This window comes from Geotrypetes seraphini, chromosome 9, assembly GCF_902459505.1.
Source record: "Geotrypetes seraphini chromosome 9, aGeoSer1.1, whole genome shotgun sequence".
Taxonomy (NCBI): domain Eukaryota; kingdom Metazoa; phylum Chordata; class Amphibia; order Gymnophiona; family Dermophiidae; genus Geotrypetes; species Geotrypetes seraphini.
In genome coordinates, this window is record NC_047092.1 from 156,073,616 (window position 1) to 156,086,062 (window position 12,447).

Consider the following 12,447-nt stretch of genomic DNA (forward strand, 5'->3'; position numbering starts at 1 on the left):
ATTTATGCATATATGGGACCTAATCATTAGTTACTGTAAATCACGTCTGACTTCTCCCTTAGCTCAATTATTTCCCTCTGATCAGACTCACTCATAATGGTATAGCTTGTACTTTTGATATGTATTAATGTCATGAAACTGCCCAATGACAGATCGATGTTGCCCTTGCTAGTTTCTCTCTACAATATGCCACTGTGACATTCCTATTAATTCCTGGCGATGCCACACTATCATACTTATAGTGCATAAGTTGTTAATCATATTACCAAATGCTCATGTATCGATATTATACCTGTGTACTTATTATACCTGTGTAACTCGTCATACCTATGTTAAAGTTGTTGTATAACTTTGCTTATTGTTTAATAATTAAAAATAATAAAAATATTGAACAAAAAAAAAAACCCCCTTTCCTTATCGTCGAAAAACCAAGCGTTGCTGAAGAATAATTTTTTAGAATCAGTCTTCTGTTGGACTTTCCTTATTGGGAGGATTTTGTCTACTCTCTAATCCAAGCTAAGTCTGAGTTTATTTCCTTTTGGAGTTGGCTGGGGGGTTCTCAGAGTGGTATTTTTGCCTTCATTAATTTTTTGCTTTGATTATCTGCTTGTATGAATTAGTAATCCTTCACTGCACTATTTTTCACTGTTTTGGTTGGGCACATGTGAGATATCCAGTGATGGTGTGCAGGTAGGGGCTTGCTGCCTCTGCCTTGGTGTGTTAAGCGCTGGAGGTTCTCCTCCCCTCGCCAATTCTTCACACTGAGGATATCCCGTTTCAATATTATAATATAATATATTTATGCATAGAATTATTCATTAAGGGCTTGTTACCCTGTTTTATTCTTTAATGCCAGAATACCATTCTCAGAACTCGTTGACTATACTGGTCTCTTTTGTAAGCTCCTCTGGCAGTTTTCTTTTTGGAGTATTTTTTTTGCTCTGTTCACAGGCAGGTACTCTTCTACGCAACTCTAACGCGAATGCAATTTTACAAATGCCCTAACGCCAAGCCCTCAGGGGCCTCCAGCACAACCACAGGCCGCTGAAAGCCATCCTTCCGGGAAAGGATACCCACAATCCGCTCGAGGATGCCTACATCAATCACGCCGCTCAGCTTCCCGCTACTAAGCGAGCGTGCACTTCAACGAGCCTTCGGCTGAGTAGCAGCATCCGCCGCGGCCGCAGAAGAGGCAGCGCGCGACTCGCCGGAGGCCTGCGTGCTCACGTGACCGACGCCCATAAAAGCGATTTCCCGGCAGCGCTCCATCTACTCCAAGAGAAGCGGCATCTGCGCGGCGGTGCGACACCCATTCGCACGGACACCACCGAACGGCACCATGAAGGGTACGTGGAGGGGGTGGGGAGTGGTGGCGGCGTTGAGCTGCGCTGGGCTCCGCCGCCGCCGATGTTTTAGCTTGATTGGCCGGTGCGCGCTAGGCTCCTCTTCCGTAGGCAGTGGAGGGGTGGCTGGCGTTCTGTAGTCGCACCTGCTCGGTAACCTTGCGCGGGTACTAGAGCGCGAGGTTGGGGTTCGGGGGCGGGGGGGGGGGGGGCTTGCCTGTTAAGATCTGGGCGATGCATCCGTTGGAAGGCTAACGTGGCCCAGCTTGGGGGAGAAGAGCTTGTTTCATTGACTATTTCCTTTTCTGTGTTTCTGACCTTCCCCCCCCACCCGGTAAACTATAGCGTATGGAGGGGGGATGAAGGGACGGTCGAGTTGATCTGCGTGAGATCATGTGAACGCTCAGCCTCTAGGTCGCAACTGATTCTGTTGATGCTATGCAACTTGCAGCGCTACCTATTTATAGGACTTGTGAGGTTGACTGCTGAGAGCTCCGTGCGGCTGTTCTTCCGTGACCTCACTAATGTCTCTGACTGTGCACTTGGTTGGACGGTGTAAAGTAGCCTCCTTTAATAGTACAAATAATCGCAGGTCTTTCAGAAGGGGCACGCAAGATATCTTGCTGCTAGGCTTACTGATGCAAGTAGGGCTGCAAAGCCTTTTTGTGTGTGTGCCTTAAGCGTAGGGCAGTATCTGAGCTCTGTTGTAGTGAATTAACATTCTTAATGCCTCGACCTTTTACCTTTTTTAAGGCCTTATCTGAGAACGGGAACTAACTGCGAGCAGAATCATCGCTCGAGATAGTGTAGCATTTTGATGAATGAAAATACCACTACATTTGTTTTTGGATGCAACAAAGTAACTGATATTATATAGCCTGTATGAGATTACATATAGCCTGTATGAGACTACTTCCTTTGGTGACTTAATCTCTAGACAAGGTAAACTTGTTTTAGTTATTAACCTGTATAACTGCCAGGTTTAATGCATATCCATTAAATAACCAGTGGCTTAGAAGTACTAATGAGTACCCTACCAATGCCTTGGGCTACTTCTATTGCTTCACAGTCTAGATCAGGGGTCCCCCAAAGTCCCTCCTTGAGGGCTGAATCCAGTAAGTATCTCTAGACAAGGTAAACTTGTTTTAATTATTAACCTGTATAACTGCCAGGTTTAATGCATATCCATTAAATAACCAGTGGCTTAGAAGTACTAATGAGTACCCTACCAATGCCTTGGGCTACTTCTATTGCTTCACAGTCTAGATCAGGGGTCCCCCAAAGTCCCTCCTTGAGGGCTGAATCCAGTAAGTATCTCTAGACAAGGTAAACTTGTTTTAGTTATTAACCTGCATAACTGCCAGGTTTAATGCATATCCATTAAATAACCAGTGGCTTAGAAGCACTAATATGAGTACCCTACCAATGCCTTGGGCCACTTCTATTGCTTCACAGTCTAGATCAGGGGTCCCCCAAAGTCCCTCCTTGAGGGCTGAATCCAGTAAGTATCTCTAGACAAGGTAAACTTGTTTTAGTTATTAACCTGTATAACTGCCAGGTTTAATGCATATCCATTAAATAACCAGTGGCTTAGAAGCACTAATATGAGTACCCTACCAATGCCTTGGGCTACTTCTATTGCTTCACAGTCTAGATCAGGGGTCCCCCAAAGTCCCTCCTTGAGGGCTGAATCCAGTAAGTATCTCTAGACAAGGTAAACTTGTTTTAGTTATTAATCTGTATAACTGCCAGGTTTAATGCATATCCATTAAATAACCAGTGGCTTAGAAGCACTAATATGAGTACCCTACCAATGCCTTGGGCTACTTCTATTGCTTCACAGTCTAGATCAGGAGTCCCTCCTTGAGGGCTGAATCCAGTAAGTATCTCTAGACAAGGTAAACTTGTTTTAGTTACTAACCTGTATAACTGCCAGGTTTAATGCATAGCCATTAAATAACCAGTGGCTTAGAAGCACTAATATGAGTACCCTACCAATGCCTTGGGCTACTTCTATTGCTTCACAGTCTAGATCAGGGGGTCCCCCAAAGTCCCTCCTTGAGGGCTGAATCCAGTCGGGTTTTCAGGATTTCCCCAATGAATATGCATGAGATCTATGTGCATGCACTGCTTTCAATGCATGTTCATTGGGGAAATCCTGAAAACCCGACTGGATTTGGCCCTCAAGGAGGGACTTTGGGGGGACCCCTGCTCTAGATCTTGAATCAAAGTTCAAATGTCTATAACTTATAAGATGGGGCACAGATCCTTTTGGACACTAATAAAAAATATTGTACATTGTCTTCCTAGCATAGCCAAAGCACAAAGGTGGTGGTAACAACCAGTCAGCCCTGGACACTAGGGCCCTGATGCTCTGCTCAATATTATGCAAATCGAATGCATGCTATTCATGTAGAGCAGCCCTGCTACAAGGGGGAGGAACTGTGCATGGTGCTTGCTTAGAAGAGCCGCAATTCATTTCTTTAAAGAAAGGCACAGCTGTTGTGCAAGTGTACAACACATGCACAGTAGTTGTGCCTATCTTAAAAAGTGGTGGTGGGGGGTTAATGGATGCCTGTGTTGTGTGCATCAAAGCTACCATAACCCCCGAGCTCCTGGAAAATTAGAATCCCCAAAAAAGGAGGAGGGGAAATTCCCTTTCTTGCATTGCAAGGGGAGCTCATGCAAATTCTGAGTTTCTTGTAATGCATTTCCATAGGTGGCTGCTATGAGGATGGGTAGTAGTCACGGATAACCTTTTTGAACGTCAGCAAGAGAGCTTTCCATGGCAGTAAAACTACTTTAATGAGTCTTACTGCTACAGAAAGCTTTTGACCATCAGGGCTTAAATGATGTCTCTTCTTACCAGGACAGCCACACAGGAAAGGGAAATGGATACTTACTGGGTCAAACCAATGGTCCATCAAGCCCAATAGCCTGTTCTTATAGTGGCCGATCCAGGTCACTATTTTATTTATTTATTCAATTTTCTATGCTGTAACGCTTTAAATGAATTTATTCTGTTACTCAAGTATTTTCCCCCGTCTGTCCTGGTGGGCTCACAATCTATCTAATGTACCTGGGGCAATGGAGGGGATTAAGTGACTTGCCCAGGGTCACAAGGAGCAGCATGGGTTTGAACCCACAACCCCAGGGTGCTGAGGCTGTAGTTTTAACCACTGCGCCACACACTCCCCTAGTACTTGGTCAAAACCCAAGGAATAGGCAATAGTCCATGCTACCAATCCAGGGCAAGCAGTGGCTTCCCCATGTCTTCCTCCAGGAAATTGTCCAAACCTTTCTTAAAATCGGCTACGATAAGTCTGAAAGGTCTATGCTAGGTCTGAAAGCCCCTCCGTTACTGATAAATCACAATGGAGCCCGATAGGGAGCAAATATTCTCATCGACTGGTTAAGAACTGGCTGTAGCTGAGAAGGTGCAGAGCCCAATTCTCTCTTATGGGCAAGGCTGGCTCAGCCTATGGACCAGGTGACAACCTGGCTCAAGGGTGCTGGTGCAAAGCATAATTCCATAATCATGTTAACGCCATTGCTGATTAGATTACATTGATTACCCATTCAATAGAGGTGCTGCTTTAAACTACTGTGTCTGACTTTTCACTTCTTGCATTCTATAATTCGCTGATTGTCCAGCCTTCTTCAATGTGAACCGCCTAGAAGTCATTCGACTGTGGCGGTATAGAAGAATAAAGTTTATTATTATTTTAAGGCATTTACATATGGGGATGTCACCATATTTCTTTTGTCACAATCCTCTACATCAGTGGTTTCCCAACCCTGTCCTGGAGGATCACCAGGCCAATTGGGTTTTCAGGCTAGCCCTAATGAATATGCATGAGAGAGATTTGCAAATAATGGAAGTGACAGGCATGCAGATCTGCTCCATGCATATTCATTAGGGCTAGCCTGAAAACCTGATTGGCCTGGTGGTCCTCCAGGACAGGGTTGGGAACCACTGTTCTACACACCTGCTTATTCCTTGCACTCTTAAGTTCCCATAGATTGTTTTTTCCCCTCTCCCAGATGTGCACAGAGTGCACACGGTCAGCTTATGTTTTCTATCCCCCTTACTTTGGCATAGCCTCCCCCATATTTTAGGTCGCGAGTCTTCTTGATTTATAATTTTTATTGATTTTATATAATAACTTATACAAAGTGCAAGAAAATATCATAACATCAAATAAACAGCACTCTATATTACATCAAATTCATAAAACAACCCCAACTTCCTCCCACCCAACCTCCTTGCCCCTCCTGGATGTGTATAAAGAATATGAATAATACAATAAATCTGAATAAAATAAAAAACCATCATACTGCCACGGTCTTTAACAAACATATCCAATGGGCTCCAGATGTCATTAAATTTGCTGACCATTTTGCTCCGCTAACATTTGTTTATACCAATAATACAAACAGTGACTCCCACCAGAATGAAGTTCAGATGATCCCAATTTTTCCAGTTTCTTGTGATTAACTACAACCCAACTCCAGACATTACCAAGAGAAGCTTATCTTTGTGAATATCAAGCAGGCTCTCGGACATAATTGAAGTTCCAAATAAAATGGTCCCGTATGATAATGGAATAGGGATACCAAGGATTGAAGTAATTTTGCCCACTTGGATTTCCAAAAGGCCTTAACGGGCAATGAAATAACAAATTATCTAATGTGCCTGGCTCAAGCTGACAATGTCAGCATTTATTGGAGTGATTTATCATTTCCTAAATTTAAAGCCCTATTGAAAAAAAATACTTTTGACCGGTAATTGTCCTAGAGTAATCGGTTTCCCCCATCCCACGCCTGAAGAGCAGTGAGTGATAGGCCTGCTCTGTATAGCACACCTGTGCCCCTTGTATGATCCTCTAATCCAGTGGTCTCAAACTCAAACCCTTTGCAGGGCCACATTTTGGATTTGTAGGTACTTGGAGGGCCGCAGAAAAAATAGTTAATGTCTTATTAAAGAAATGACAATTTTGCAAGCGGTAGAACTCTTTATAGTTTATAAATCTTTCCTTTTGGCCGAGTCTTAATAATAATATTGTCATTTATAGCTAAAGAGACATATGATCAAGAAACTGTTTTATTTTACTTTTGTGATTATGATAAACATACCGAGGGCCTCAAAATAGTACCTGGCGGGCTGCATGTGGCTCCCGGGCTGCAAGTTTGAGACCACTGCTCTAATCTGATTGTGTTCTGTTTTTTTTTTTTGTTTGTTTGTTTTTCCTATTTATTATTTGTGTTCCTTTCATTTAAAAATGTTTCATCTTATTGTAAGCTGCTTTGACTTTTTTTTTTTTTTTTTTTTGCATTTGCAGGATATAAAATATCTAAAAGATAAATATAAGGGTACTAAGATCCCAGTCTGCTCTACTAACTTCTAGAGGGATGAGGGATAAAGGCTGGATTTTGGCACCCCATTAGTGCCCCGAGTCTGTGCCTTACCTGCTCTAGGGAGAAATACCAGATCAGAGGTGGGTGGGGGATGGAGCATGGAGCACAATGCAAAAAGTTGGCTCAAGGTGCCAAAGTTCCTTGATGTAGAACCCATTAACAGGGCTGATTAAATTGTTTCAGCAAGTAGTCAAATCTCCCTTCCCTGGGAGGATGAAAGGCGCCTACCTCTTTAGTAACCACACCTTCATGGTATGCAGAAATGCAGCGTACTTTCATATAAACTGTCTGCATCATACCTCCATGAGAAGCAGCACAGCCTGTATCCCAGCACTTTCCTGATGTCCCCTACACATCCTGCCCTGTGCAGTAGGGGTTTGTGCATGTTGGGAGTTAACAATATGCTCTTAAAGTTGGTTAGTGGAGGTACCTGTGTTTCCTGGTTCTCTTAGAGCATGGATGTCAAAGTCCCTCCTCGAGGGCCACAATCCAGTTGGGGTCTCGGTATTTCCCCAATGAATATGCACGAGATCTATTAGCAAACAATGAAAGCAGTGCTTGCAAATAGATTTCATGCACATTCATTGGGGGAAATCCTGAAAACCCAACTGGATTGCGGCCCTCAAGGAGGGACTTTGACACACCTGTCTTAGAGGCAGGCGTGGACATTCTGGTTAGTAATTGTAGACTGGAGATACCTGGCAGTAGTCTTTGGCTCGTTTGCCATTTGAGTGGGGGTGAACAGGTGCTGCCTATGGGGAAGCCCTTGAAAGATCATGGCAAGGTTCTGATTTGAAGGCCATTGCTGTGAAGGAAAGGAGATATGACGGATGTTTGGGGGGGAACTTGCAATTTTGCATTTTCCTTTGGGCACCCTGAAAATGTGCACTAGGAATCTATTCTATAATGGCATCTGGCTGCCTAGATTCTGTTAGGTGTGCCAGTACTGAGTTACACTATTCCACTTACACCAACTCTTTGGCTGTAATACTGCAGGTGTTGGAATAGGTGCCCAAATGCAGCAGGGATGCATGCAACAATTTTTTTAAGTTGTGTAACCAGGAGCTCTGCAGGTTCCTAGAGTATAGAATTCTTTGTTCTTTTAAATAACCTGGCACTAATCAGGCTTTTGTATGTCTAGCTCCAATTAAACTTTAGCAGAACTTGGCTTTAAGCTTCTCATGTGGCTATGCAATTGAACTCTCTAGTTTGAGAAGGGGAACACTATTTCTGTAAGCTTCTAGATAATTTGAATCTAGCAGTGTCTGACTACACACAGTCTAGAATGTCCCAAAGCCCACTAAACCTTGGCCAGAAGCTAGTTTTGTGTAACTTCAGTGTTGGAACAAGTCCTAACCACTGTTTAAGGAATAAACACATGCAACATATGGCTATTGCAGTGGGCTGAACCTGGGGAACTGGGTTCCTTCCTACTGTGATTCCTTGTGACCCTGGGCAAGTTGCTTACACACCTGCCCCCCCCCAGGTACATAAACATATTGCAAGCCTACTAGGGACAGAGTACTTGCATTTAAGCTATCTTGAACCAGAGGCTATCAAATAGAACACTTATGACAGTTCTATACTTTCCAGATTAGTGTAGAATAGCTTGTCACATAAATGCAGGCAATTATGCAGCCCAAGCTTGTAGCATTTCTGAAGTGCATGAGCAGGATGGAAGCCACTGAATCCAAACAGCTAGCAATCTGTGCTTTTTGCTAGATCTGTTAAATATTGCATGTTAAAAATGTACAGCACTACATTAACGTCTTTCAGCACTATGGAAATGATAAATAGTAGGGTCCTTTGATTTTTATGGCACATCTTGTTGCTTGCCTCATTCTAAGAACAAATTGTGCATGTTCAACCTCTTATCTTAACTAGGTTGACTGTTAAAAAGGCTTCCAAAAGAATCCTGTTTTGCTGTGTTCAAAATTAACTCTTATATGAAAAACATAATAGCCTTATTGGGTCAGACCAAAGGTCCATCAAGCCCAGTAGCCCGTTTTTACGGTAGCCAATCCAATGAGGCCAAAACCCAATGAGGAGCAACATTCCATGTTACCGATCCAGGAAATTGTCCAAATCCAAACCCTTAGTAAACGATCCGCCATGATCATGTATCCTGATTCTATGCAGAAGTGCAGTATACTTGCTCATCCAATACTTCCAAATGCCATATCACTTGATCCTAACTTCCATGATCACTTCCGTATAGTATAAACATACCAAATACCACCAGTAGAAACATTTTTGTATTTTTATTTTCCTTACTGCCCACCCTGGTCTTTATCGTAAACGCAATTTTTATTTCTGGTGAATTGACTTCATATTGGTAATCTGCTCTTGGTGTTGGTTGCAATACTGTTGCAGATTTAACTATACATTAAACTGCAATACCACCACATCTATTGCAGGCTGAATGAAGCCTGGCTTTTTTTTAGATGGTGTCCAATTTCTCTGAAGCAATATTTGCCACAGTTGAATACTATGTGTAATTGTATTCTGGTGTTTTTCATTCAGTGGGAGCTAGAAGTAAACGGATATAATCTCTGGGTTGATGAAAATGTTAATGCCCTTAAATGGTATGGCCACACTTTGATACTGTGTGCAATTGTGGTCGGTGTCTCAAAAAGAGAGCAGCATTAGAAAAGGTACGGAGAAGGGCAACAAAAATAAGAGATGGGTCAACTTCCCTATGAGGAAAGGCAAAAGCATTTAGGGTTCCTCAGCTTGGAGAAGAGATGACTTAGGGGTGATATTAGAGGTCTATAATGCTGAGTGGAGTGGAAAGGGTAGCAAGCAAGGTGAATTGCTTGCAATGAAGCTATTAAGTAGGACATTAAAAAAAACAAAACAGAATATTTCTTCACACAACATGTAATTAAATGCTGGAATTGGCCAGAGAATGTGGTAAAATCAATTAGCTTAGCAGGGTTGAAAAGGTTTGGATAATTTCCTAAAAGTAGTCCCTAGGTCATTATTGAGATGGCTTGGGGAAATACACTGCTTAGTCCTAGGATAAGCAGCATAAAAATCTGTTTTATTACTTGGGATCTAGCTTGGGACCTGGATTGGCCACTGTTGTAAGCAGGATATTGGGCTTGATAGACCTTCGGCCTGTCCCAGTATGGCAACTCTTTGTTATGTGAACAAGTATAGGACAATCAAGGCATTCTGACATCACTGATTTTGACTATTAGGCATTGGTGAAATGAGGCATTATGGCATCAATCTCGGCTCTGGAATGTTGCTACTCTGGGTTTCTGCCAGGTACTTGGGACCTGGTTTGGCCACTGTTAAACAGGATACTGGGCTTGATGGACCTTCAGTCTGTCCCAGTATGGCAATTATGTTCTTAATGTTATGTTCTCTTGTTGCAGTTTCAGGAAGATGCATAATCTTGTGTGGAACTGTTGGTCTGTTTTGCTAAATGTCTGATAGTGGATACTCAAAACACCGGGAAATGCAATGTTCTGAATGTGCAGCTAGAAACAGTGCAGAGAGAAAACATACAAAAAAATCTGGCATGTACTGTATATACAGTATACTACCGTATTTTCACTCATATACCGCGCACACGGGTATAGCGCACGGGAAATTGTAATTTATGTAAATAAATTTTTATATACCGCGCATGCCGCCCTGACTCTCCCATCGCCGCCTGCCCCGACTCTCCTCTTGCCACCCCAACTCTCCTCTCCCCCTTGAAGTCCTGTCCCCACCCTGAAAGCCTGATGCCCCCCCCCGACGTCCGATTCACCCCCCCCCTGCAGGACCGCTCGCACCCCCACAGCCTCCCGCCCCCCCCCCCCCCCATCATATAGAAGCTCCTACCGTTGTCCTGCTGCTTCCTCTTGGCGGTCCCGGCCCTTCTGTGAACCCTGCGACTGCGCTGCTTCCTCTTCCGGCTGTCCCGCCCTTTCTCTGATGTCAGAGAAAGGGCGGGACCGCCGAAAGAGGAAGCAGGGCTCACAGAAGGGCCGGGACCGCCAAGAGGAAGCAGCAGGACAACGGTAGGAGCTTCTACATGATGGGGGGGCGTGCGAGCAGTCCTTTGGGGTGGGGGTGCGAGTGCGTGCGAGCGGTCCTTTGGGGTGGGGGTGTGAGCGGTCCTGGGGGGGGGAACTATGTTTTAAAAAAAAGTTGTGTAACGCGCAAGGTTATGCACAGTTTGTAAAAATCGTGTATAACGCTCGCATTATATGCGTGAAAATACAGTAATACTCTCTTCAAAATGTGCTTAGAAGGATAAACAGACCAAACACAGGTCAAGCCCGAAACACACATCCAACTTCTTTCAATCCTTGCACATGTCCAAGATTTCCCCAATCAACTTAAAACATGTTCTTTGGTGGGTTCACCTATCTGTTTACCATTCCTTCTGGACTCAATATTGCCACCACTATTAGCTTGAAAATGAGAAGCTGAAATTGCAGAGAGCAAGGCATGTTCTGGATAGCCTAAAAGCCTCTTGGCTCCAACTTAACAACAGCTTTGCACTGCAATAGTTACAGCGGGATCTGGATAGTCCCTACTGCTGCCCATACACCCCCTACCCTGTCTCCTGTCCCAACTAACTAATAAGACAACACACATAATTTTGGAACATAGCTGCAGCTCATTTTATTAATCAAGAACAGCAAATAAATTAATTTGCATATATTAACAGCATCAACACATTAAACATCAATAGAACAGCATCAGCAAGCTCCTCCCAAGCTATTCGGTGTAAACATCAATATATTGCCCCCGACCCTGCCACAAACAGCAAGAGTCCGAGGGTTGGCATGACTTCATGCCCCTTTAACCAGGTCACTTGACCCTAAGGCACAGCTCCAAGCCATCCCACTGCTCATCGCCGGATGAGCCCCAGCACCCAGTAGCTTGGGAGACCCGCCTTCCAGAGCTACCAAAGCCACCACCAAATGGGTGGGGGTGGGGGGGGAACCTGCCCTGGAGGACCCTGGAAAAGCAGAGTCCTCTAAGGTCCCAGCTTTATCACCTCCCCCATGCTGTCAATCACTCTACCTACCCAATCCTTTGCTAACCTTTTGGCATGAACCACACCTCCAACATTTTCCCTAACACTGACCTACTACCGTCCCTCCCCTTTACCAGCCTGCCTCGCGGCATCCCATCCCCATGTTACAATACGCCCATCGAGACAAGATTCTCGGGCTACTCTATCTCGGATATACTCAGAACCTGACAGTGATAATATAGATAAATGCTCTGCATATACTTTAGCAAATGTTCTACTTTCCCTAAAGTGGACGCTCTCTGACTTGGAGCTAGATGCACTAAAGTTAGCGATGGTCACTAAACTAGTTTTGACTTCTTTAGCAACAATTGCATTTGCCTACCTGATGCACAAAACGGCTCACCTTGTGTTTTTCCCTCTCAATCGCCCATATTCTGATCCAGCCATGCAAATTGGCTAGTTAATATTAAACGTCATGCAAACTAGCTGAGTGATGCAGTAATATTGCTTGGCAATGCACAAAAAAAGCCATGGGTTTTAGCAATCCCAAAAAAAGCAACTAGTCAAGACCAGTTGCTTACCTGTCTTACCTAGTTTAGCCTTTTTTTTTTTTTTTCAATTCTTTATTTAGAATTAACATTTGACAACCCCCTGAACCCCCCCCCCAAAAAAAAAAAAAAAAAAAAACACCTTATTTGTCAG

At 43.8% G+C, this 12,447-nt stretch overlaps 1 protein-coding gene across 1 annotated transcript in view; it reads left to right on the forward strand.

Moving 5' to 3' along the window:
• The first annotated feature begins 1,203 nt into the window (after positions 1-1,203).
• Positions 1,204-12,447, forward strand: part of GYG1 (glycogenin 1) — a 33,831-nt gene continuing 22,587 nt past the window's right edge. Inside the window, exon 1 of the mRNA XM_033958924.1 lies at positions 1,204-1,346. Within this exon, the coding sequence (XP_033814815.1) occupies positions 1,340-1,346 (7 nt within the window). The 5' untranslated portion in view covers positions 1,204-1,339. The remainder of the gene's footprint in view (positions 1,347-12,447) is intronic.